This window comes from Littorina saxatilis, linkage group LG15 (assembly GCF_037325665.1).
Source record: "Littorina saxatilis isolate snail1 linkage group LG15, US_GU_Lsax_2.0, whole genome shotgun sequence".
NCBI classification, from domain to species: domain Eukaryota; kingdom Metazoa; phylum Mollusca; class Gastropoda; order Littorinimorpha; family Littorinidae; genus Littorina; species Littorina saxatilis.
In genome coordinates this window covers 17,184,791-17,210,250 of record NC_090259.1, presented here as the reverse complement: position 1 = coordinate 17,210,250, position 25,460 = coordinate 17,184,791, and the positions used below count along the sequence as shown (strand labels likewise).

Sequence of the window (25,460 nt, the reverse complement as noted above, 5' to 3'; positions counted from 1 at the left end):
TATTTCAATTTTTTTCCTTCAAGACATACCTGTGACCTTGAAAAAGGTCAAAGGTCACCAAAGCAGACGTCAAAGTGTAGAGGTCACTGGGAGTCACGTTCACATAAAATTTGAGCCCGGTCACTTTTATAGTTTCCGAGAAAAGCCCAACGTTAAGTTGTGTGTTGCCGAACAGAAAAGGCTAGTTATCTCCCTTGTTTTTCTGATAACGTTCGTAAAAGGCTACAGATGTAAATACTTTGATGTAAAGAATAATCCTACAAAGTTTCAATCACATCCGATGAACTTTGTCAAAGATATAAAATGTCTAATTTTTCCTTTGACGCTGACCTGTGACCTTGAAAAAGGTCAAAGGTCAACGAAACCATCGTTAAAGTGTAGAGGTCATTGGAGGTCACGACTAAACAAAATATGAGCCGGATCGCTTTGATAGTTTCCGAGAAAAGTCCAACGTTAAGGTGGTGTCTACGGACGGCCGGCCGGCCGGACGGCCGGCTGGCCGGACGGCCGGCCGGACAGACTAACACTGACCGATTACATAGAGTCACTTTTTCTCAAGTGACTCAAAAAATTAAATAAGTAAGGTACATGTTTAGGCTGGGGGGGGGTTGCGCAACCCCCATAACCCCCCCGGTAGTCCGGCCCTGGTGTGTGTGTGTGTGTGTGTGAGCGCACATGCGTGAGTATGCAGTGAGCATGTGCTCTTGTCCAATAAAAGGACATTCTCAAAACACAGCAAAAAATTCCGGAATTCAATACATGTACTGTCACTTTGTGCACAGAAAAGACAGGAACACTGCTCCTTTGTGTGTGTGTGTGTGTGTGATGTGTTTGTGTGTGTGTCACTGTGTGTGTGTGTGTGTGTGTGTGTGTGTGTGTGTGATAGTGTGAGTGTGTGTATGTGTGTGTGTGTGTGTGATAGTGTGAGAGAGAGAGAGAGAGAGAGAGAGAGAGAGAGAGAGAGAGAGAGAGAGAGAGAGAGAGAGAGAGAGAGAGAGAGAGAGAGAGAGAGAGCACAAGTAAGTGTGCATTTACACTTGTCAAAGGAATTTGTTTTTCTTCTCAAAACAAACCAAGAAACTCCAGAGTTTCACACTTCCGCTTTATGCACAGAAAAGAACATTTCATTACAAAACAAAAGGACAGCAGTCATTTACTGCATGTACTCAAAGTAAAATTGAAAGAGCACAAAAAAGAACAAAAACGACATTCTTTGCCTCTTTAGTTTTCATTTTGTCTTACTCGCATAAATTACAACCGTTAGCTCAATGTGAAAACACTATGGATGAGGATATTTTGTCAACACCTGACACAGTCATAATCCTCAACATTTCAATCCAAAGGAACATAAGCGCACACTGATTTATCACACCTACACATACTCCACCTTGTGAAAACAGATCGCCTCAACGTCTCAGACGTGGCCAGGCTGTTACATGGGATAAGACCATCCCTCCACTTGGTCACATACCAAACCTCAACATCCTGACTGCTTGTTAAGGCAAGTTGGATTTTTTTTTAATTTAAAAAATTTTTTTTTTAACATCCTGGAACGCAGAAGAAGAAGAAGAAGAAGAAGAAGAAGAAGGATTTTTTAAATGAATGAATTTCTGAAAAAAGGCAACAGAAACAGAGAGAGAGACAGGTTAGAGTGTGTGTGTGTGTGTGTGTGTGTGTGTGTGTGCGTGTGCGTGCGTGCGTGTGTGTGTTGTGTTTCACGAAAATAATTCTTTACAAACTTAACACTGTGACCAAGGAGCACTTAGGCTGTTCATGTTTGGTATATGACCAAGTGGAGGGATGGTCTTATCCCATGTAACAGCCTGGCCAGATATGAGACGTGGAGGCAATCTGTTTTCACAAGGTGGAATGGGCCTTTAAGTTTGTCTCACATCATGGCAATACACTGATTGTTAGCAAAGGATAACCACTGAAAACGGCAACCAAACATAATGTAAAATAAATATTTTTCAGAATCGGAGCAACAAACTGCAGGCGAGAAGAACAAGAACAAGGACAATAAACATTGTTTTTTTGTTGTTCTTCTTCTGCGTTCGTGGGCTGAAACTCCCACGTACACTCGTGTTTTTTGCACGAGTGGAATTTTACGTGGATGACCGTTTTTTACCCCGCCATTTAGGCAGCCATACGCCGTTTTCGGAGGAAGCATGCTGGGTATTTTCGTGTTTCTATAACCCACCGAACTCTGACATGGATTACAGGATCTTTTTCGTGCGCACTTGGTCTTGTGCTTGCGTGTACACACGGGGGTGTTCGGACACCGAGGAGAGTCTGCACACAAAGTTGACTCTGAGAAATAAATCTCTCGCCGAACGTTGGGACGAACTCACGCTGACAGCGGCCAACTGGATACAAATCCAGCGCGCCACTGACTGAGCTACATCCCCGCCCGTTTTTTTGTTGTTTATTGTCCATGTTTCTGGTGAGTACATTTTCATTATTATCTTGTTCTTGTAAAAATATTTTTATTGACACTCACATTCACATATATATAAGAAAGGAATCAACCATACAAACAAGAAGGTTTACTGCAACAATTTTAGCTGCAAAAAGTATTACAGTACAGTAGTGTATGTTTGGTCATCTTCGCACAAGGAAAAGTTATCTTCTTCTCCCAGTGTTTGACGGTTGGGTCCCTCATAAAGGAAGAGTAATATATGTTAACTATTTTTTTCTTAGTATTCATTAACACAACACAACACAACACAACACCGCAACACAACACACGCACATCACAACACACGCACATCACAACTCACACACGCACAACACACACACTCTCCCTGTCTCTCTCTCTCTCACACACACACAGACAACAAGGATAACAACAATATTCCAACGCCCTAACAAGACAACACAACGCGCACACTCTCTCTCTCTCTCTCTCTCACACACACACACACACAGACAACAAGGATAACAACAATATTCCAACGCCCTAACAACACAACACAACGCACTCTCTCTCTCTCTCTCTCTCTCTCTCTCTCTCTCTCTCTCTCTCTCTCTCTCTCTCTCACACACACACACACACAACAAGGATAACAACAATATTCCAACGCCCTAACAACACAACACAACGCACTCTCTCTCTCTCTCTCTCTCTCTCTCTCTCTCTCTCTCTCTCTCTCTCTCACACACACACACACACAACAAGGATAACAACAATATTCCAACGCCCTAACAACACAACACAACGCACTCTCTCTCTCTCTCTCTCTCTCTCTCTCTCTCTCTCTCTCTCTCTCTCTCTCTCTCTCTCTCTCACACACACACACAGACAACAAGGATAACAACAATATTCCAACGCCCTAACAACACAACACAACGCGCACACTCTCTCTCTCTCTCTCTCTCTCTCTCTCTCTCTCTCTCTCTCTCTCTCTCTCTCTCTCTCTCTCTCTCTCTCTCTCTCTCTCTCACACACACACAGACAACAAGGATAACAACAATGTGCCAACGCCCACACACAGGTTAGGTTTTGAGATTCATATGTTAATACACTGTTTCCCTTTAGTTTGGAATTGGCCAAGGACACATAAGAGAAGAATTACACACAATATGATGACAAAAGAGATCTTAATGGTTGTTTGGTTAGGGTAACCAATCAAACTCAAGTAATAAGCCAGTGACCATTTTATTTAAAATAGGAAAACAAATGTCAAAAGGAATCAAAACAGGTATGACAGACATTGATCATTTTTTCTGAGGTATTTTCAAATGATCACCAGTAAACTAGCACATATTTCCAGTCAATTCGGACACAGATTAAACATTTGCGCACATGCATTGGTAATGACGTGCCTGCATTTTCAGGGTCTCTTTTGTTGAAGTTCGAATCAACATGTGTGCTTATTGCCAATTAGATACGAAGAAACTTCAGTGCATTAATTGGTGCTTCACGGTTTTAAAAGAAAAAATATTTAAAGCCACACAACACAAGTAATTCTATTGCATAGTTAACAACAGTGCTTTCCGGTTTTACTTACAAGTGAATATAGTGTGTAAATCTATAAGTGTAAGAATGCCATGATGTTGACATCAAAGGAATCTGACCTAGCTGATCTGGGTAGCACGACTCTTGTTGTTACTTGCTTTCTACTGGGAGGAAGCTACCTGCATTTCCCAGAATGGGATGATTTAAGTAATGAAAATAAAATAAAATGAAATAGATCGACCTCAGTACGTACATGCATGCATGGCTCACACTCTGGTTTTGGGTGATTTTCAGATTTCAGACACCAGATACAGTGGGACCCCATTTTAAGACCCCCCAATTTAAGACTCCTCTCTTTTAAGAACTTGTCTTTTAAGATTGTTTTGTTCATAGCCTGTAGATTTACCTCCATTTTAAGACTCCCTCATTTTTTCAGACTTTTGGACAAGGTCTTAAAATGGATGTTTCCCTGTACATACACGAGACAATGCCATCAATGGGATTCCCTCGTTCTGTAAACTTTGAGAACATGAATCACGAAGGCTGGCATACACAGCAAAAAGAATTTCAACAACAAAAGACATAATCATGAATGTGTCTTTTTTTCAGCCAGTACATGTATTACCAAAAAACATCAAAACATAATGGTAATTAATGTTCCTTCTGCAAAGACTAACAAAAAATGAACATGAACATATAGGAAATGTCAATTAAAGAATAACCATAACAATTAATTAATTAGTTACTGGCACATGAAACAAAGATATCACATTTTATCAGTTCCGCATGGTAGTTATTATTCATGATGCCATTCCGACATCCATCTTTAAACTCATATGTACATTTGAAAAAGAGGTTTGCAGTCAAAATAACGCAGAAGGGGTCTATGTCGACCATAAGCGGGTGCATTCCCTGTAAGTGCACTTCCTGTGTACAGGGAATACACCCGAGTGCAATTCCTGTAGGTTATCTTGAGTCTCGCTGGAGGTCATGTGACTCTTTGATGCATCCTCATAAATAATGTTTTTACCCGAAGTTTGTTGATCTAAAAACGTTCCGACACAAACATCCACCCCAAAGTGCAAAGAAAATCGTATGTTCACTTTAGTCACAACTAACGAACCTTTATAACGACACTGATGCTACTGCTTTGCCATCAGCATAGCCCATCGCATTTCGCTACAATGATGTGATCACTCAACCAGCACGCCGCGGTATCACTGTGCCGTCAGCTTATTTAACAAATGTTATGTTCTAACTCCTGCTGTGTAATGAAGTAAAGTGTGCATTTGCTCAAAGCGGCGTAGCAATACTTTAGTCTTATCAAAGTGAAACTGAACACGGTAGTTGACGGCAGTCTCGCGTAGAACACAAGATTGAGAGTGATCTGTTTTCCTGCAGCAAATGCACAGGGAAACCAGCTACAGGAAATGCACCTACAGGGCATGCACTAACTTTAGGTTGACTTGGACCCCTTCTGCCAAAGTAACACATAGGTTTTCTCTCACGACACCATCAACTTCTTTGAATTAACCTGAAGGTAAAGCGTGCCATGTCCCACACATTTCCCTTGAACAGGATCCGCATGAACATACACAAGCCAGTTCTGTCTCTGCAATTTCAGCGAGAATATGAAAAGTCAGTGCACAGCTGACAGGCTGAATAATCATAACAACAACAACAACAGCAAAGTATTTTTCAAAGTGACCACCAAAGCAACCCCAAACTGTCAGCTCATACGCGCACATTTTGATTGTCTTTTTTACCCCAACCCTTCGTTCAATGTAACAGATTTTGGTTCACACACCTGACAAAATAATCCAAGACAACGCCAGAAACATACTCAGCATTCTACATTGTTTCAAAATGCAACGCTAAATTACAGCATAATAAGATTGTGTGGATTTTTTTCCTATCTAAAGAGCGGCATGACATAGTCTAAGAACATTGGAATCCCCTTTTAAAGACCCCGCCCCTTCTACCCTTTCAAAACGAATTTTGGAAGTGAGACTGAGAGACGCTTCTTTTTCAGATTTGGTTTAAAGCCTTTGAAAATGTCCTCCATTTTGTAAGACTTGTGCCCTTTTAGGATTTAATTTGTGTAGAGTTTTGAAGGTCTTCACAGGGAGTACCCCTTATTTATTTTGATAAATAAAACAGTTTTCACACAGCCTTGAAATCATCATGACATACTGACAACACAAATTATTTGTCGTTGCTCATGGCTGCATCACTACCCAAGAAGAAAAGAACTTTCAAACAAGTTAAGACGGGCGCAGTGACGTGGTGGTAAGACGTAGGCCTCCTAATCGGGAGGTCGTGAGTTCGAATCTCGGTCGCTGCCGCCTGGTGGGTTAAGAGTGGAGATTTTTCCAATCTCCCAGGTCAACTTATGTGCAGACCTGCTAGTGACTTAACCCCCTTCGTGTGTACACACAAGCACAAGACCAAGTGCGCACGGAAAAGATCCTGTAATCCATGTCAGAGTTTGTTGGGTTATAGAAACACGAAAATACCCAGCATGCCTCCCCCAAAATCGGCGTATGCTGCCTGAATGGCGGGGTAAAAACGGTCATACACGTAAAAATCCACTCGTGCTAAAAACATGAGTGAACGTGGGAGCCTAAGCCCATGAATAATAGGCCATGAAAGGTGAATGCTCGCCCTAATAGGCTTGAGGTTTGCTGGCTGATGTGAATGCGTGATATATTGTGTAAAAAATTCCATCTCACACGGCATAAATAAATCCCTGCGCCTTGAATCCGTGGTTGAGATATAATAATAATAATAATAATGGACATTTGCTATAGCGCATAATCATATATATGCTCAATGCGCTTTACATAATAATTTCTGCCGTGTGAGATGGAATTTTTACACAATAAAAAATTATCATGCATTCACATCGGCCAGCAAACGTCAAGCCTATTAGGGCGAGCATTCACCTTTCTCGGCCTTTATTCCAAGTCACACGGATATTTGGTGGACATTTTTATCTATGCCTATACAATTTTGCCAGGAAAGACCCTTTTGTCAATCGTCGGATCTTTAACGTGCACACCTCAATGTAGTGTACACAAAGAAAAGATGTGCGCAATATAAATTGCATATAATAATGAACGAAGAAGAAGAAGAAGAAAAGTTAAAGGATACAACTACTACAATCTGAAAAGATAATATTCAGCCATTCTCATGGGTGGGAGCCCAAAATGTTGCCAGGACTGAACATTTTGGAAGGCCGGGGTCCAGGGGCCGCTAAGGCTCCGGCGGGGTGCAGTGGCAGCGCCCTTGCTGGGGGGTCTAGGGGGGCAGTGACCCCCAGCCGAAAATGATTTTTAGCATTTTAAGGAGGGTTTAGGTGGCCTCTCCCGACTTGTAAATTTTAGAACAAACAAGCTTTTTGGAGATGCATAATATATACATCTTGTAAACTTGAAGGTTTTTGTAACTGAACAGCTGAAAATTAATTTTAGCATTTCATGAGGGGGCTATTTTAGCCTCTGCTGGCTTTAAAACTGATAACAGCAAACAAACAACAACAAATGGGGGAGGGGTGGGGGGGGGGGGGGGGGGGAGAGAGAGAATGCACAAAATCAAAAACCTCTATACTTGAAGATGTTTGGTTGTATCACTCTTGCTAGGAGGTCTACAAAAACAAGTGGTAAACACATTTCAAGAAGGGCCTTTAGAAGCTCCTATAAGCTTAAAGGCATATGTACGCGCTCCCGTGTTTACAAAGTGTAGTTTGCCCATAATCGATGTCAAACGCACCATAAGACCATGTAATGACGATATGTCGCCATGCGCGGACCATATACATGCATTACAGCTTGTTTTAGAGTCTCAAAAACTTTGGATGTAAACAAAGACGCGGAGTTATTTCCCTTGCGTCAACGCTACCTCTGTTGGCAAATCTATGAATAGGACGATCCAGATCAAAATGAAAATTAACATATCTCAACATTGAAGGGGTCCTAGACCACAATATTTTGCAGGGAACTTAATTTAGCATGTCTCCAGCTGTTGGTAAAGCAATTAGCGTGTATAGTCATCGAGTACATATGGCTTTAAACAAAATCCTAAAATTGGAGATGCACAAAAGTAAAAAATCTTGTAAACTTGAAGGTTTTTGAAACTAACCAGCTGAAAGTGAATTTTTAGCAATTCAAGAGTTGCTATTTAAGCCTCTCCTGGCTTTAAAACTGAAAACAGTACACACTTTTTGGGGGGGAGGATGAATGCACAAAATCAAAAACCTCTATACTGGAAGGTGTTTGGTTGCATCACTCTTGCTAGGGGGTCTACACAAACAAGTGGTAAACAAATTTCAAGAAGGGCTTTAGAAGCGGCTTAAACAAAAACTTAAAATTGGAGATGCACATAATTAAAAAATCTTGTAAACTTGAAGGTATTTGATTTCATCATCTACTTTTGTCTTTGTTTAAAACAAATGTTTACTGCATTAAAGGAAAATCGCCATGCAAACAAAGCAAACACAGAAAATAACAGTCACCTCCCTTGTACTACACATCTTTACTTTTGTAGCTTATGATTTTATCATTGCAGGTGGTATATTCTCAAATAATTGTTGAACCATAGCTTGAACCAAATGAGAAACAAGTTTCAAGTCAGTTTGTTTCAATTCAACACCTTCAAAAGGGCTAACTGCTCAGGTTATAAAAGAAGAAGGTTTAGACAAAAATAGAAACCACCAGAGTTATATCCCTTGCTAATGCTATACACAGTCTTCTGATGCTGCTTTTTAATTCATCATTTATATTCTAAAATTATTGTTGAATCATAGCTTGAATTAAAAGAGAAATATGTTTAAATTAAGCGTGTTTCACTTGCAAACTTTGTAAAGGACTCAATGTATCAGAATGTAAATACCACTAGTTCACAGATTAGGAATACCATTTTTTTTCTACCACACCACTTAAGGTCTCTGAATACCTGCAAGTGGGGTATATAAAGTTGTGGGTGAGCAGAACACCCCCCGGGGGCCCGGGTAGCTCAGGTGGTAGAGCACTTGGACTTGTGATCGAAAGGTCGCTGGTTCGAATCCGGGCCGGTACGGACACAGGTCAACCTTATGTGCAGACCCAGAGACGGTATCCCTCTTCCACCCCCGTGTCACCACCTCGGTCATTCTGCCATAAGTGCAGATGGCTGATACCACCTAAACACGCATATACTTGTGTATCTCATCTAAAGCCGGGTTAAAACCCGGGAACATGCCCCTCTAATGGCTTTGCCATGAGGGCGAAAAACTTGAATTTCATGCGCACGAAAAAGATCCCAGGGTCACAGCAAAAGCCTCAGGCCTTGGAAACACGAATACATGCGTGCAAAAATATGAAGCCCGGGTGTCCGTTTGGCCAACAGCCAATAAAGTAACCATTTCAGCACTGACCCAAGATGACCCAACCCAGTCCCTAGCCCATTTCAGTTCTCCTCTAGCAGTCGGCAGCCAGCTGTCATGAAAATTAGTGGAAAAAAAAATTTCCAAATTTTTTCCTGGGACGGAAGAAATCCCACCCCTGCATTCTTATTTACATACATAATATTTTATACAAATATTGTCAACTCACAAGGGAAACCCCCTGAACTATTGGGAGAAGAAACATTACAACTCTCGTTCTGGTTTTCATTCACTTCTTCCTTGCAGAGGAAAATTTGAAGCAACACGGAGAAGAAGAAAAGAATGAATGCAGCAAACCATCCTGAATATTGAACTCCACACTCTTCCAAGAGAGAAAGCAAGATAGGGAGACACACACAACAGACAGACGAAAGAGAGAGAGAGAGAGAGAGAGAGAGAGAGAGAGAGAGAGAGAGAGAGAGAGAGAGAGAGAGAGAGAGAGAGAGAGAGAGAGAGAGAGAGAGAGAGAGAGAGAGACAGAGAGAATGCAGTGAAAAAACATCCTGAACAGTAAAATCCATTCTCTTCCAAGAGAGAAAGTGAGAGAAATTAAGAGAGAGAGACAAACAGACAGACTGACAGAGAGGAAAAAGAAAGAGAAAGAGAAAGAGACATACACGGACAGACAGAATACTTAAGAAAGACAAAAACTTCAAATCAAGATCAAAACATCCACTTACAACCCCAATCACTTCATCAATGCAGGTCCTCTGTCCTCTCCTCCTCTTCTTCCTCCTCCTCCTCTACGTCATCATCTTCCTCGTCATCTTCCTCTCCCCCCTCACAACGACCCAATCACTTCATCAATGCTGATCGTCCATCTGTTCAAAGTCCTGCCCGTGACCGTTCCTCGCCAGTACCTCCTCCTCAGAATCATCATCATCCATCCTCTCCTCCTCCTCCTCTAACTCCTCCTCCTCCTCTAATTCCTCTACCTCCTCTTCCTCGCCATCTTCCTCTACCTCCTCCCCCTCATTCAGGTCAGAGTCAGCCGAGCTGCCAGCGTCAGACTCAGAGTTGCTACCAACACATACGTTTTGTATGTTGAGTTTCTCCAGCGTTTTCTCGGCTAGTTTCTTGATGGTGGGGTCGGGCCGTGGGTCATTCACCAGGTTCTCCAGAGCTTCCCGACCCTTCTCTCGTTCCAACAGGCGGCAGTACTTCTCCGCTGAAGACAAGAGGGAGAAGAAAATCATTTTACACAGTCTGGGTAGATGTGTGTACAGTTGAATACAAACAGAACTAAAAAACAGAGCGAGGAGAAATAAAACTGTGAGGAGAAATAAAACCGTGATGTGGCCCAGTACAAGTACACACAGTTGAATAAGCCCTGTGTACAATACTGAGCAGAGGTGTTGGAGAATGCCAGCCCTAACAAACCCTCCCCCCAATACAGTGGAACCCTCCTTTTATTAAGACTTTTAATCATCTAAGAAAATTCCGGCTTAAAAAGGAGGGACTCTTAACCACTTGACTGCCTTAGGACGGGTATACCCGTCATGCGCTTGTGCAGCCGCAGCGCCTTAGGACGGGTAAACCCGTCTTCTCCGTTCCGGGATTTTCCAGAAATGCTACGTCACTGCTGACACACAAATAGCAGCCAATGGCTTGGTAGGATACCTCATTCTCATGAATAAACATAAATGGTGACGCGGTTTTGCGTCTGAAGGCTATTTTCGGCCTTGGCGACAGGGTAGGGGAGAGAAATCTCGACTCGTCAAAATGGCTAACGGTGACGGTCGACCGGGCCCTAGTAGGGAAAAACAAAGCCGGACTGACGCTACAGGCGGTGCAAATGATTATGGATACTGACAGGGGAAGGGGGAGATCTTCTTTCGGACGATTCGTTGGAAACAGGTAGATGATAGTGATTATAATCCTTTCTTGGAGCAAGCAAAACAGCACCTGTGTTTGATCCACAGGCACCGGAAGATGCGCCGGACTGATTTTTCAAAAGTTCATATTTCAACATCATTATAAGCCAAACTAATTATTATTTCCATGATTAGACACTAAAAACAGATTCTTGGTTCAGTTTCCCTTAAAAATAACATAGGTTTTACTTACCTACCTACTGCCAGTTTGGAGCTAGAATTTTTTGTGAATTATTACACCCCAAACTCCAATATTCCCTGGCAGTCAGGAATGCACATACGCAAGTTTTGATTGGCAGCGAAAGGGTTAAAATGGAGGTAAATTGCAGACACTATGAACAGATAATCTGAAAAAGCAAGGGGGGGTGTAGAGTATTAAATTACAGGCATGGGAATTGAAAAAAGTAAAAAAGGCTGAAAATGTGTAAGTAATGGCAAAGTCGACGGCGAGAAGCGCCGAGCCCTGCTAGGGGAGTTTGGGGGCGTGTCCCCCCGGATTTTTTTCTTCTCCAAAGAACCCAATCGGTGCAATTTGGTGTCATCTAAACTCCAAGTTTGCCATTAAATTCAGTTTGTAGAACCATTTTTGCCTCCCCCATTTATTTTTTCGGCGGACACTTTTGCTTTTTCGGCGGAACAAAAAATAAATTTGGCTGAAATTTGCCTTTCGGCGGACAATTCCCATGCCTGAAATTAGGAGTCTTAGAAGAGGGGTTCCACTGTATTACTATTAGCATTAACCAAAACATTTGTCAGTCTTCTTCTTCTGTCTTCTGCGTTCGTGGGCTGAAACTCCCATGTACACTCGTGTTTTTTTTGCACGAGTGGAATATTACGTGTATGACCGTTTTTTAACCTCGCCATTTAGGCAGCCATACGCCGTTTTCGGAGGAAGCATGCTGGGTATTTTCGTGTTTCTATAACCCACCGAACTCTGACATGGATTACAGGATCTTTTCCGTGCGCACTTGGTCTTGTGCTTGCGTGTACACACGGGGGTGTTCGGACACCGAGGAGAGTCTGCACACAAAGTTGACTCTGAGAAATAAATCTCTCGCCGAACGTGGGGACGAACTCACGCTGACAGCGGCCAACTGGATACAAATCCAGCGTGCTACCGACTGAGCTACATCCCCGCCCTACATTTGTCAGTTATCACCGGCTCAAAAAGAAACTGTCAACCAATCATTCGTACTGGTTTTGCTTGTATTTGACATTTTGTCTCATCCAAAGGAAAGTTATTGCTACATAATAATAAGGAAAAAAAAAAAAAAAGGTCTGTTTACGGTAACATAGGCCCAAAAAATAGGGTCGGTAGGTCGGGAATATTTTTTTTTTTTTTTTTCCCCCAAAAAACCATATTTTTACGTTATTTTGCCAAAAAAACAAAAAGATTTTTTTTTTTTTTCTTTTTTCCCCCAAATGCCAAAAAAAAGTCTAGGGTCGCGCGAAAAAAATAGGGTCGGTCGGGTTACCGTAAACAGACCTATTTTTTGGGGGGGCCTAAGGTCTAAGTTTGACTGACTACCCCACTCAAACGACCAGTTCTGTGGGATCCATATTTCCTGCCTGTTATTTTTTTGCTTTTGATAAAGAATCTGAGAGAGGCAGAGAGACCGAATGCTAAAAAAGACAAGTCATTAAAACCATCAAAGCACTACTTACGAGAGACAGCAGTGAGACTGCAAAGAGAGAAGGAATGCTGAAAAAGTCATTAAAACCATCAAACCACGACTTACGAGACACAGCGGTGAGATTGCGGAGAGCCCAGCAGGCCCAGTGTTGCACCATGGGAGTGTCGTAATGATTCACCAGACGCAGGATCGGCTCAAAAGACCTGAAAGAAGTCGTTTGCAGAAAATTTCAACAAATGCAATAATTACCATAGTTACCTGCAACGAAATGAATATGTGCAAAAATCAATAAGCTCATGCAGGAACACTTTGCTTGCATAAGTGGCCAAGGGAATTTACAAAAAAACATTCAAGATGCTCAAGAATCTGCCAGCCATTTACTGAAATAAAATCAGTAATTAACAACAAAAATCCACATTTATAAGAATCACGAAGGTCACCCACAAAAAGAAAATCAAATGTGCAAGAATCATCAAAGTTGTTCACACAAAAAACAGTACATGAATATAAATCACTAAAGTTCCTTTTGTCTATCACATCCAAACCATACCATGATACACTTCTCCAGATTTCGAAAGAAAGAAGTTAATCTGATCAATGCTAAAACGAATTATGACAGTGAGACATTTTAAGTGTACATCAAGAGTTAGCCACTGAATGCAGAAGAAGAAGAAGATCGCGGAAGAAGAAGCGGAAGAAGAAGAAGAAGAAACAGAAGCCTGCACAACTATTTCCATCACACAAAGGCAAAAAAAAACCAAAAAAACGTCTGTTTATGGTAACCCGACCGACCCTAGTTTTTAGGCCCGACCCTAATCTTTTTTTTGGATCGTCTGAAAAAAACAACACCAACCGCATCCAAAATAGAGCTGTTTGCGCTCAAACAGCAGACGACAGAAGGGAGGTAAGCTCAAAGTACTGTTTATAGTTATGTTGGGCAAAAACAGGGATTGATGAGAAGAAATGAACTGTGAAACATCATAGAGAAGGGGGAAAAAAAAAAAAAAAAAACCCCGACCTACCGACCCTATTTTTTCACCCTATGTTACCGTAAACAGACCTATTTTTTTGTGTGGCCTAAACACGCAGAGAAAAATCAATCTACGTCAAAGTTACCCCCTGAATGCAGAAGAAGAAGAACAACAAAAACACGAAGAAGAAGAAGAAGAAGAAGAAGAAGAAGAAGAAGAAGAAGAAGAAGAAGAAGAAGAAGAAGAATGCACAACTATTCCCGTCACACTAAACCGCAGAGTAAAATCAATCTACACCGGTATACCTGTAGTTGATGTTGCGTTTGGAGTGTACTGGCCATCGGTCAATGGCCGTCTTCATTCTGTCCATCACCTCCTGGCGTGTCAGAGTCTCGAGCGTCCAAGCCTCTGGCCCGTCAAAACACAAATGGGACAAAACACCGCACGCGTTGTAGCTCACCTCTATTCCATCACTCTTGGATTCCAACAGAGAGCTGAAAATAAAAAGATGGAGCTTGATGTTGATCCTAAACATGCTTATTAATATCATATGTAATATATCCATAAATTGTTGAATAACACACTGTTTAAACCAAAGATGGAAATAATATTAAGAGAACAAAGAACACTCAAAAATCAAAAAAAAAGAAAGAAAAAAAAGGAAAAACATGTGTTAGTAAGAATAATTACAATATGAACCTATGGTCCTATTTCTTTGGGGAAAAAATCGACCTACATATGACCTGCTAGTCTACATAGAAGAGAGAATGTGTGTGTCATGTGAGTAAGAGAAAGATACAAAATACAAGATACAAGAAATTTTATTGTCCTCATCAATACAAGGAAATTTGGCATGTGTGTGGCAAGACATAATACACTGATACATAGACATTTACAAAACACAACTGAAGTTCAATATCATCACACCCTTACGCAACATACCCACTACTTCAGACACACAGGCTACATGTGCCCCTCGGACGTACGCAACCCACGAAAGAGAGAGAGAGAGAGAGAGAGAGAGAGAGAGAGAGAGAGAGAGAGAGAAAGAAAGAGAGGAAAGGCAAGAGAAAGCGCTTCTGTGCATTTTGTCTCTGTGTGTCCGTCTGTGCGTGCATGTGCAATCATGTTTGTTAATATGTATGACTATTGAGTGAAAAGTAGGCTGAATCAGAATAAAAAATATGATGAACTGTCTGTCCTAAGAGTTTCATTACCTTTTCTGTAATTCTTACCTGAAAATCTTGACGTACTCCTCAACCATCAAATTCCTCCTGAGGGCATCCACCTCTGCAATGTTACCCTGGGGAAGAAATGTTTAAAACATTCAACACCTGTCATATAGACACAACCATCATTTGTTTGTTTGTTTGTTTGTTTGTTTGTTTGCTTAACGCCCAGCCGACCACGAAGGGCCATATCAGGGCGGTGCTGCTTTGACATATAACGTGCGCCACACACAAGGCAGAAGTCGCAGCACAGGCTTCATGTCTCACCCAGTCACATTATTCTGACACCGGACCAACCAGTCCTAGCACTAACCCCATAATGCCAGACGCCAGGCGGAGCAGCCACTAGATTGCCAATTTTAAAGTCTTAGGTATGACCCGGCCGGGGTTCGAACCCACGACCTCCCGATCACGGGTCGGACGCCTTACCACTAGGCCAACCGTGCCGGTCACAACCATCATCAAACGCTGAAGCAGAAGAAGAAGAATCACCTGTCAGAAACAGAATTCATGCAGTGCCATTCTTTCAGTAAAGTCAGTACATTAGTTTGACCAGAAACTAACAGTGTGTGTCTAAACGAATTAACGATTCATTATGTCGTTACAGGCTTCTAAACTTTATCAGGGATGCTTACTGGTAATGTGTAAAATCAGTGTGTAAGTCGTTTTCAAATTCATTTGAAAACTGATTTAAAAAAGAAAGTCGGGTGTCATCATTAAAATACACTACCATGTATACACTTGCATGGCTATTATCAGACATTCTCATTCAGAATTTGCAATGTCATGCTAAACAGGGTTGTCTTTATTCATTCATTTATTCATTCATTCATTTATTCATTCACTGACTGACTCACTCACACACACACACTGACTGACTGACTGAGTGACATTCTCACTCTCACTGACTCGCTCTTTATTTATAAATGTATTTATTTATTCATCTTTTTTTTTTTATTCCATCATGTGGACAGAAATATCCCCTCTTCCATTGAAAGAGACAATGCAAGGATGGCAGCTTCTGTGCTAGAGAGACAAGCAACATGAATCGCTAAAATCATTACCATTAGTCCCATCATATTGCGCAGCAGTTCTGGTTTGCCTTCAAATTTCTGGAAAACAACAACAAAAGGAGATAAAATGTCATTGCAAAAGTCTGTGAGCTTGTCAAGAAATAGAGTAAGGCAAATTAAGACATGCTTTGTTTGTGTGTGTGTGTGTGTGTGTGTGTGTGTGTGTGTGTGTGTGTGTGTGTGTGTGTGTGTGTGTGTGTGTGTGCGTGCGTGCGTGCGTGCGTGCGTGCGTGCGTGCGTGCGTGTGTGTGTGTGTGTGTGTGTGTGTGTGCATGCATGCATGTATTAGAGTGTACCGGAACTCATAACATGCATAATTCAGAGGTAAATTGTTGGTAGAATTTATGGTCTTCTGAAAATTTGCCGAGATGGATGTATTTCTTGCTCTTCTTCTGCGTTTGTGGGCTGCAACTCTGATGTGCGCTTGTGTTTTGCATGAGTGGACTTTTACATGAATAAACATTTTTTCTTCATTATTCAGGCAGCCATACTGTATTTTCGCTGCAAAGTTTTCAGCGAGTTCAAAAGGATTATTGTCATTTGGCGTGCAAAAAATGTCAAACGAAATCGCTGAATTTCCTTCATCCCATCAATATCCCCTTCAACTTCCCCCTTCTCTCACCCTTTTCACTTACACTAGTGTAACCGAGTGCCGAAACACAACAATCACCTCTGGAGGCGAAGTCCAATCAAACAAGATTGAGAATTTTAGGGCTAATTTCTTAGCCCCATAAAAACTGTTTTGGTTACGCAAAGGTAATCAAGAACGTACCGACCAACCGCAGCCGCCGGACCCCCTCACAAACAGAACTCTACAATCCACAGGTGTCTGGCCGCTGAGCTATAAATAGCTCGCACTCAAAGGCCAACAACTCTGCAGAGCCTGCTGTGAAGGGTGACGGTAGTCTCCCTGTCACACTAGTATTCTCCAAACTTTAAGCTCACCTGCAGACAAGACACAAACAACTGCATGCCTCCCTTGCTGAGAAATTTCTGACAATTGGTAGGTGTTTCATCTGTAAAAATACAAACACATTGTAATCCATTACACAAGAGAACAAGCAAAAAAAAAGTAAATTTTCAGGGGCTTATTGTCCGTCAGGTCTTAATTGCCTCTATTGGACATGAATTGGTTTATACGATTCGAGTTTTTACGCCCTCACGGCTTTTTGATGTTTGCGTGTTTAGGTGGTATCAGCCATCTGCACTTATGGTAGAATGACCAAGATCTTTAACGTGCCATTGTGGTGACACGGGGGTGGGAGATGGACACCGTCTCTGGGTCTGCACATAAAGTTGACCCGTGTCCGTCCCGGCCCGGATTCGAACCAGCGACCTCTCGATCACAAGTCCAGTGCTCTACCACAGTCTTAAAAGGGAGGTAGTCTTAAAATGGGGGTAAATTTACAGAGGTTCTGAACAGAAAGTCTGAGGGAACAAGGTCTTAAAAGGGAGGGAGTCTTAATTGGGGGAGGGGGGGGGGTAGTCTTAAAAGGGGGTTCCACCGAAGAAGGGAGACGAGGGCAGGGAAAGTGTGAGGGGTTGGCCGGCCGAGGTGGACAGAAAGATAGACGAGTCGCGTAAGGCGAAATTACTACATTTAGTCAAGCTGTCGACTTCACAGAATGAAACTGGACGCACTGCATTTTTTTCACCAAGACCGTATAGCATAGTCAGTCCCCAGCTCGTGGAAAAGGCAGTGACATTGACAAGGCAGTATAGCGCGGTAGTGGTTGCGCTGAGCGGGATAGCACACTTTTCTCTACCTCTATCTTTTATAACTTTCTGAGCTTGTTTTTAATCCAAACAAAACATATCTATCTGTTTTTGGAATCAGAAATCGACAAGGAATAAAATGAAATTGTTTTTAAATCGATTTCGGACATTTAATTTTAATCATAATTTTCAGAGCTTGATTTTAATCCAAATGTAACATATTTATATGTTTTTGGAATCAGGAAATAATGAAGAATAAGATAAAATTATTTTTAGATCGTTTTATAAAAATTTAATTTTAATTACAATTTTCAGATTTTTAAAGGCACAGTAAGCCTCCCGTAAACCATCACAGATACGGTCAGGCTTTTACACACAGTACAAACACCCTTTCATTTAACTCTCTCCGGACGATGGAACGCTATAGCGTTCCGAGTCCGCCATAGCGTTCCGGACGACCGAACGCTATAGCGTTTCTGAATTTCAAAAATTCGCGCGGCGATCGTGACGCAGTTTGTACGGAACTAAATGTTGCTAGCTTGTTCTGTGGTCTTTCCACAGTGCAAGGGAAGCAACTGCATTCACTTGTCCCTTTCTTTGTCTGTATTGTGACCCGGTTTGCGAAACTACCGACGCTCAGCGTCAGGGTAAACAGTAAGACAATGGCGTCTTCCACGCAGTTGTCACGCTCGTCTCGTAGACCCAATGACAGGCGTTTTACGGCGTTGGAAGTTGTTGAAATGCTTCAAACTGAAGGATCTGACGTGGATGAAGGTGAAATTAGCGATTCATCTGTCTATCTTTATTCATTCTTTCACTATGAATTTTTTCCTAACCCATGCAAATGGCCCGTCTGGAGGGAAAGTCAAGGGAGAAAACTGGTCGTGGCGAGTGAGTTAAACACTCACCGATTGAGAACATCCTAGGTGCCCTCCGTAAAGAGCGAACAATTTTCAAAGAATTTATTTTTGCGTGGTTTATCTTACCCCTGAGCCATCGTGAACCCGTGTGATCCAGTTTCCCTTTTTCACAATGTAGTCGTCAGTTAGTCATTTGAATGCGACTTGATGTGAGCTTATCTACAATAGCACGTTTTTATGTACGAAACAAACGGCTGTGGTTCACAAGAACTCTAGCGATGGCTTTTGACTGTTGAGAGGAACGGCGATATGCCGCATAAACCGTCGTCTGCTACGACCCTTGCGTGACCCTGCTTCCGGGCTTTTCTTTTTTCAAACTTTCACAACTTCGAATTGCACTGATCTTGTCTTGATGAAAAAAGAATTTTTTTATGATTAAAGAATGTTTGTGTAACAAGCTGTCAATTTATTATTTAGATTTTAAAAGTTAGGTCTAGCGCAAAAACGCACCACGGTCCAAAAACATTCTGATAATCATCGATCCACGGCTATCGCCAGTTTAAGGGAAGTAACTCATTTTTGACCTGAGTTCAGGATGGGTCCAAAAAGTGTTCGCCGAGACAAACTGCAAAATTAATTCTTTAAAAATTGCTCGCTCTTTACGTAGGGCACCTAGGATGTTCCCGTTTGGTGAGCGTTCAAATGGAAGGGTGTTTGTACTGTGTGTAAAAGCCTGACAGTATCTGTGATGGTTTACGGGAGGCTTACTGTCCAGGCGTGATTTCCGGGATATTCATAACAGCCATCCAGCACCAAAACGAGGCGCCATTGTTGTAAAGGGCCAAGTCCACGAAAATAAATTCTTCGAAAATTTCTCACGCTCGACAGAAAGCAGCCAGGATGTTCCCGTTCGGTAAGCGTTTAAATGGAAGTATGCTTGTACTGTATGTAGACGCTCGGGGAGCTCTGTGATGGTTTACGGGAGGCTTACTGTGCCTTTAATGACCAAACTCATCAATTCATTTTTAAGCATCCAAGCTGAAATGCAATACCAAAGTCTGGACTTCATCGAAGATTGCTTGACCATGTCAATCAATTTGGTCAACAAATGAGGGCGTGACAGTGCTGCCTCAATTTTCACTAAAAGCCGGATATGACGTCATCAGACATTTATCCCAAAAAATGAAAAACTCATCTGGGGATATCGTACCCAGGAACTCTCATGTGAAGTTTCATGAAAATCGGTTCAGTAGTTTTCTCGGATTTGCTCTATACACACGCACACACACACATACACCACAACCTTCGTCTCGATTCCCAGCATATGTTAAAACATTTAGTCAAAACTTGACTAAATGTAAAAAAAGCACAGAGAGAGAGAGAGAGAGAAAGAGAGAGAGAGATAGAGATAGAGAGAGAGATACATTTAGTAGCTGTTTTTTTTTCTTTTTCTTCTGCGTTCGTGGGCTGAAACTCCCACGTACACTCATGTTTTTTACACGAGTGGAATTTTACGTGTATGACCGTTTTTTACCCCGCCATTTAGGCAGCCATACGCCGTTTTCGGAGGTAGCATGCTGGGTATTTTTGTGTTTCTATAACCCACCGAACTCTGACATGGATTACAGGATCTTTTTCGTGCGCACTTGGTTTTGTGCTTGCGTGTACACACGGGGGGTGTTCGGACACCAAGGAGAGTCTGCACACAAAGTTGACTCTGAGAAATAAATCTCTCGCCGAACGTGGGGACGAACTCACGCTGACAGCGGCCAACTGGATACAAATCCAGCGCGCTACCAACTGAGCTACATCCCCGCCCCGTAGCTGTTTCATTTGTAGGGGAGGCCAGGAAGTGACTTTGAAGCAAGGCTTGCATCATTGCAGATGTACGCAGAAGTGAGGTTTCCCGGTGGCTCACCTGTAACATTCCACAGCGTGCTCCACGCGACCTCCAGCACATCGTCACAGTCACTGCCCCGCAGTTTGCGTGCGATGATCTGCAGCATTGTCTGCAAGAAAAACAGAAACACACCATGGCAGAATAAGGGTAACACTCGCAGCTTCAACAAGACTTTGAAAAAAATGGAAGGGCAGAGATGTCATTGTTAGTACATCACTGCAAAATAACTAAAAAAAAAAGGGACTAAAAAGCTTAAATTGGCTTAGACAATTAAAAGTGAAATAAGTAGGGGAATGGGTGGTGTTGGGAGAGAGATGGAGAGAAAGGAATGGCAAACCCACAAAAGGAGCCTATCGTATTTTCCAATTTGCAGAGACTAAAAAAAAATTTAAATTCTGCGCACTATTCAAAACCAGAAAAACAGATTTAGCAACATGAATAACGAAAAACATGTAAAAATCCAAAAAGGGCCGACAATCTAATACACACATCCCAACCAAATGACCCCCACTGACCTCCACGGCGCCCAGTTTGCCGACCAGCTCCTTCTCCTTGCCGTCCACCTGGCAGGCCAGGCAGTTGAGCAGGAAGATGCCCAGCCTGTGGATGAACTCGTCGCGGTAGTCGTACTTCAGCATCTCCAGCAGCTGCTTCACTAGCCGCTCGTAGCAAAACATCTGGACAAACAAAGTTCGTACAGAGGAACCCCCCTTTTAAGACCAACAAAAATCTGAGAAGATCAGGTCTTAATCATGAGGGAGTCTTAAAATGGAGGGGAATTTAGGTTTCGGACAGTAACTCTGAAAAACTAAGGTCATAAAAGAGGGGAAGGGGGGGGGGGGGGGGTCCACTGTAGCAAAACATCTGGAGAAACAAAGGTAGGCTTCAGACTGCTGACATCTTTCTTTCTTTATTTGGTGTTTAACGTCGTTTTCAACCATGAAGGTTATATCGCGACGGGGAAAGGGGGGGAAATGGGATAGACCCACTTGTCAATTGTTTCTTGTTCACAAAAGCACTAATCAAAAAATTTGCTCCAGGGGCTTGCAACGTAGTACAATATATGACCTTACTGGGAGAATGCAAGTTTCCAGTACAAAGGATTTAACATTTCTTACATACTGCTTGACTAAAATCTTTACAAACATTGACTATAAAAGGAGAAACAGAATCCGTTAGTCGCCTCTTACAACATGCTGGGGAGCATCGGGTAAATTGTTCCCCCTAACCCGCGGGGGGTGACTGCTGACATCATCTATAGTCTACTAACAGTTGTGCAAATGCTCCTGTATAGTGATACGAAATTATTCCACATTATTTAACCTTTACAGCTCAAATATGGCAATTTAGCGACAGCCTTACAGTCCTGAAAACATGGTAGTACAAAAGTTTGCTACAAATGAGACCCAACAAGAAGGATGCCCTAGGCTGAAAGAATTAAAGGAGAAATAATATCTTACTGCTTCAGAGCACAAACTGCTCGCTGGTGTGTGACTACGCGTTATATTAAAGATCTTAATATCATTCTGTCTGAGAGCTCACAGAGGATTTAAAAATAATGAAAGTGTCAACCTGCCATGAACAAATCTTTCTGAAACTTTATATACACTTTGGGCTTAGCATTTCAAAATATCTTCAGCTACACACACACACACTCACACACACACACCATTCTTGTGTTTTGTATTCTTGATTTTGGAAAGTAAGCAGTTTATCTTTTTTTCTTTTTTTAAAGTACACTCACCACATCACCAGGAAGACTCAGGTGACACAGTGTCAAACACGCGTTCCTCATCATCTGAACAAAAGAACAAACAGCATTCTTAGCACAGAGAATAGCAGAAAAAAAGAAGAAAAAAAGAGAATGCTTCATGTCATACAGGCGAAATATTTTGTCACTTAAAGGCACAGTGCAGCTCACAGCCTACGTTTTGCGTTTTTGTTGCAGCTGAGTGCATTTACAGTTCAAAAATACTCCTATGGTAGTAAAACAAACCCAAAACTACCCAACGACGACATCTGTCAAGCCCGACAGTTTCTTGTTCACGCGAGTGCATAAATTAACCTAGTTATTACGTGGTGTTTGGTCGGAGTTCGATTTAACCGAGTGATTCCGGCCTCCATTTTGTTTTACATAAACTCATGATGACGTCTGATATAGTTTGCTAATGACGTGTCTTTTTGTGCATGATGTGGTGATCTACCTGATCTAAATTTAGATCCAAAAATAGGTCAAGACCAGCCGGGTCCGAGTACGAAATTAATTCATAAAAAAATCGCAGTTCTTGACTCTTTGGGTGCAAGTCAATGAAACTTGGTAGTTCTTCTAACGGATAGCTGCCTGAGGTATGACTAAAAGCCCCATGGGCTCCGTGCACCTGGATTTGACAAGTTCAGTACCTTTAAGGACTAAATATGGGATATATGATAATTTGGCTTTTAAGCCCTCAAAGGCTTTTGACGAGATACACAAATGTAAGTGTGTTTAGATGGTATCAGCCATCTGCACATATGGCAGAATGACCGAGGTCTTTTAAGTGCCACTGTGGTGACACGGGGGTGGGACATGGCCACCGTCTCTGGGTCTGCACATAAAGTTGACCCGTGTCTGTACCGGCCCAGAGTCGAACCTGCAACCTTCCAATCACAGGTCCATGCAGTGCTCTACCAACTGAGCTACCGGGCCCCCAGAATAGCAGAACACAGCATTATTGTTCAAGAACCTCAACAAAGGGAGCTAAGTGACTGCAGCAATGAGCAAGACCGTGGCAGATTTACCTCTCCCAGCATTCTATAAAGTATGAGGCCAAATTGACATAGCAATGATATACTCACTGCCCTTAATGTTCAACAGTCTTCATTTATTTGGCAGCTTTTAGTTTAATTGAAATAAAATCTCAGCTTGGCTAAGTTTTCCAAGGTGTTTTAATACATGTATCTTTACATCTGCAAATTCAATTTAAAAAAAAAAGAAGACTTAAGTTAGTCTCACCGTCTGATCAAAGCAGTGCTCGTACATGGCCGACAGCAGCAAGTTTACCAGGTCCCTGCAAGGCAAAGTGCATAGGGTTAAGTCAGATTTTGGGGTCCCCCTTCAAAGTCTCCAGCACTAACCTTCACAATAGGTCCAGTACGCTCCCTTATTTTTAAATTAACAAAAATTTTTTTCAAATCCAAAAACAAATAGACTGCCAACATTCCAAACAGTTTTTAATTTTTTTTATTTACTAAAGAAGATGATGAAAAGCAAGCCATTAGCTGTTCCACATGTGATACAAACCTCTTGTGTTGGTATGTGATGTACTGTTTGTGCTCCCCCTTGGCAATATAGAACAGCGAGGCACTGAAACAGTCATATCAATCAGTTTATAGGCATGGAGTAGCCACAAGTTCTTCAGTATATATCTATCTATATATATAACTACAGTGGTACCTGTTTAAATCTACTTCCAATTTAAAAATCTTATTTTCTCATATTTTTAGAGGCCTTAAATACTTTCACTGTCCAATAAATATCAATACCCTGAGTGACCTTTGTGAAGAGTGGGATTTTCTTTTATGAATGAGCTAGTTTCTTAACAACAGACACTGGTGGCCACCTGTCAAATTACTCAAGTCAAGTCAAGTCAAGTTTTATTATTCCAATAAAACCCCGTGAGGGTACATGCAAAATTAAAAAACACAGTAAAAACACATTTCATTCAACACCAAATAAAAGGAACTAAAACAAAAAGAAATCAGACTATGTACAGAAAAGGGAGTTGAGGGGTGAGGGAGAGCAAAAACAATACAAGAAACAATTCAACAATAATAATAATTAATAGTAATAATAATAATAATAATAATAATAATAATAATAATAATAATAATAATAATAATAAAACACTACAAGTGCAAAGTGATTACATACATTTCTTTACTATGGGAAATGGGGTGAAGGGGGAGGGGGGGGATGGAGGGTGAGTTATCATCAGGACAAAAATACTATTACAAACAACACAAAACAGATATCGGAGTATAAAGCTAAAAGAGAATTAAATTTTACTCACTTCTCAAACAGTCCATGACAAGTGTCATGAACTTTGCGAGTTTTAGCAATAAATTCTTTTTTGTAGTGGAAAAAAGCTCTTTGAATTTAACTGAATTGGGGCGGGCATAATAATAGCACCGTAACAACTGTTTTCTATAATTGGTAAAAAAAGGACATACAAAAATATAATGGAACTTCATGTTGATTTTGGGTATGTGCTCAAGTGGAGGGATGTTCTTGTCCAACATAAAACAAGAAGAGCAAACGCTCGATCGAGTCACTTTCGCAGTTCTGAATATTATATGAGGCATCAGATGGACAGGAAGAAATTGCTATTCACAACACAATGAGTCACGTTCACATAAAATTTGAGCCCGGTCACTTTTATAGTTTCCGAGAAAAGCCCAACGTTAAGTTGTGTGTTGCCGAACAGAAAAGGCTAGTTATCTCCCTTGTTTTTCTGATAACGTTCGTAAAAGGCTACAGATGTAAATACTTTGATGTAAAGAATAATCCTACAAAGTTTCAATCACATCCGATGAACTTTGTCAAAGATATAAAATGTCTAATTTTTCCTTTGACGCTGACCTGTGACCTTGAAAAAGGTCAAAGGTCAACGAAACCATCGTTAAAGTGTAGAGGTCATTGGAGGTCACGACTAAACAAAATATGAGCCCGATCGCTTTGATAGTTTCCGAGAAAAGTCCAACGTTAAGGTGTGTGTTGCCGAACAGAAAAGGCTAGTTATCTCCCTTGTTTTTCTGATAACGTTCGTAAAAGGCTACAGATGTAA

At 41.6% G+C, this 25,460-nt stretch overlaps 1 protein-coding gene across 3 annotated transcripts in view; it reads right to left on the bottom strand.

Moving 5' to 3' along the window:
• Nucleotides 1–1,088: 1,088 nt before the first annotated feature.
• LOC138948691 (protein zer-1 homolog) overlaps nt 1,089–25,460 on the bottom strand; it is a 34,813-nt gene continuing 10,441 nt past the window's right edge. For 2 of the 3 annotated variants that reach the window (XM_070320284.1, XM_070320285.1), the window contains exons 7-17: nt 23,918–23,980; nt 23,630–23,684; nt 22,382–22,435; nt 21,153–21,314; nt 20,656–20,746; nt 17,107–17,177; nt 16,153–16,200; nt 15,095–15,162; nt 14,165–14,353; nt 12,994–13,091; nt 7,518–10,548 (exon numbers count right to left, since the gene is read on the bottom strand). In XM_070320284.1, the coding sequence (XP_070176385.1) occupies nt 10,184–10,548; nt 12,994–13,091; nt 14,165–14,353; nt 15,095–15,162; nt 16,153–16,200; nt 17,107–17,177; nt 20,656–20,746; nt 21,153–21,314; nt 22,382–22,435; nt 23,630–23,684; nt 23,918–23,980 (1,264 nt within the window). In that variant the 3' untranslated portion in view covers nt 7,518–10,183. Of the gene's footprint in view, nt 5,571–7,517; nt 10,549–12,993; nt 13,092–14,164; nt 14,354–15,094; nt 15,163–16,152; nt 16,201–17,106; nt 17,178–20,655; nt 20,747–21,152; nt 21,315–22,381; nt 22,436–23,629; nt 23,685–23,917; nt 23,981–25,460 lie in introns of those variants that run through there. The other variant, XR_011450062.1, reaches the window with a different exon arrangement.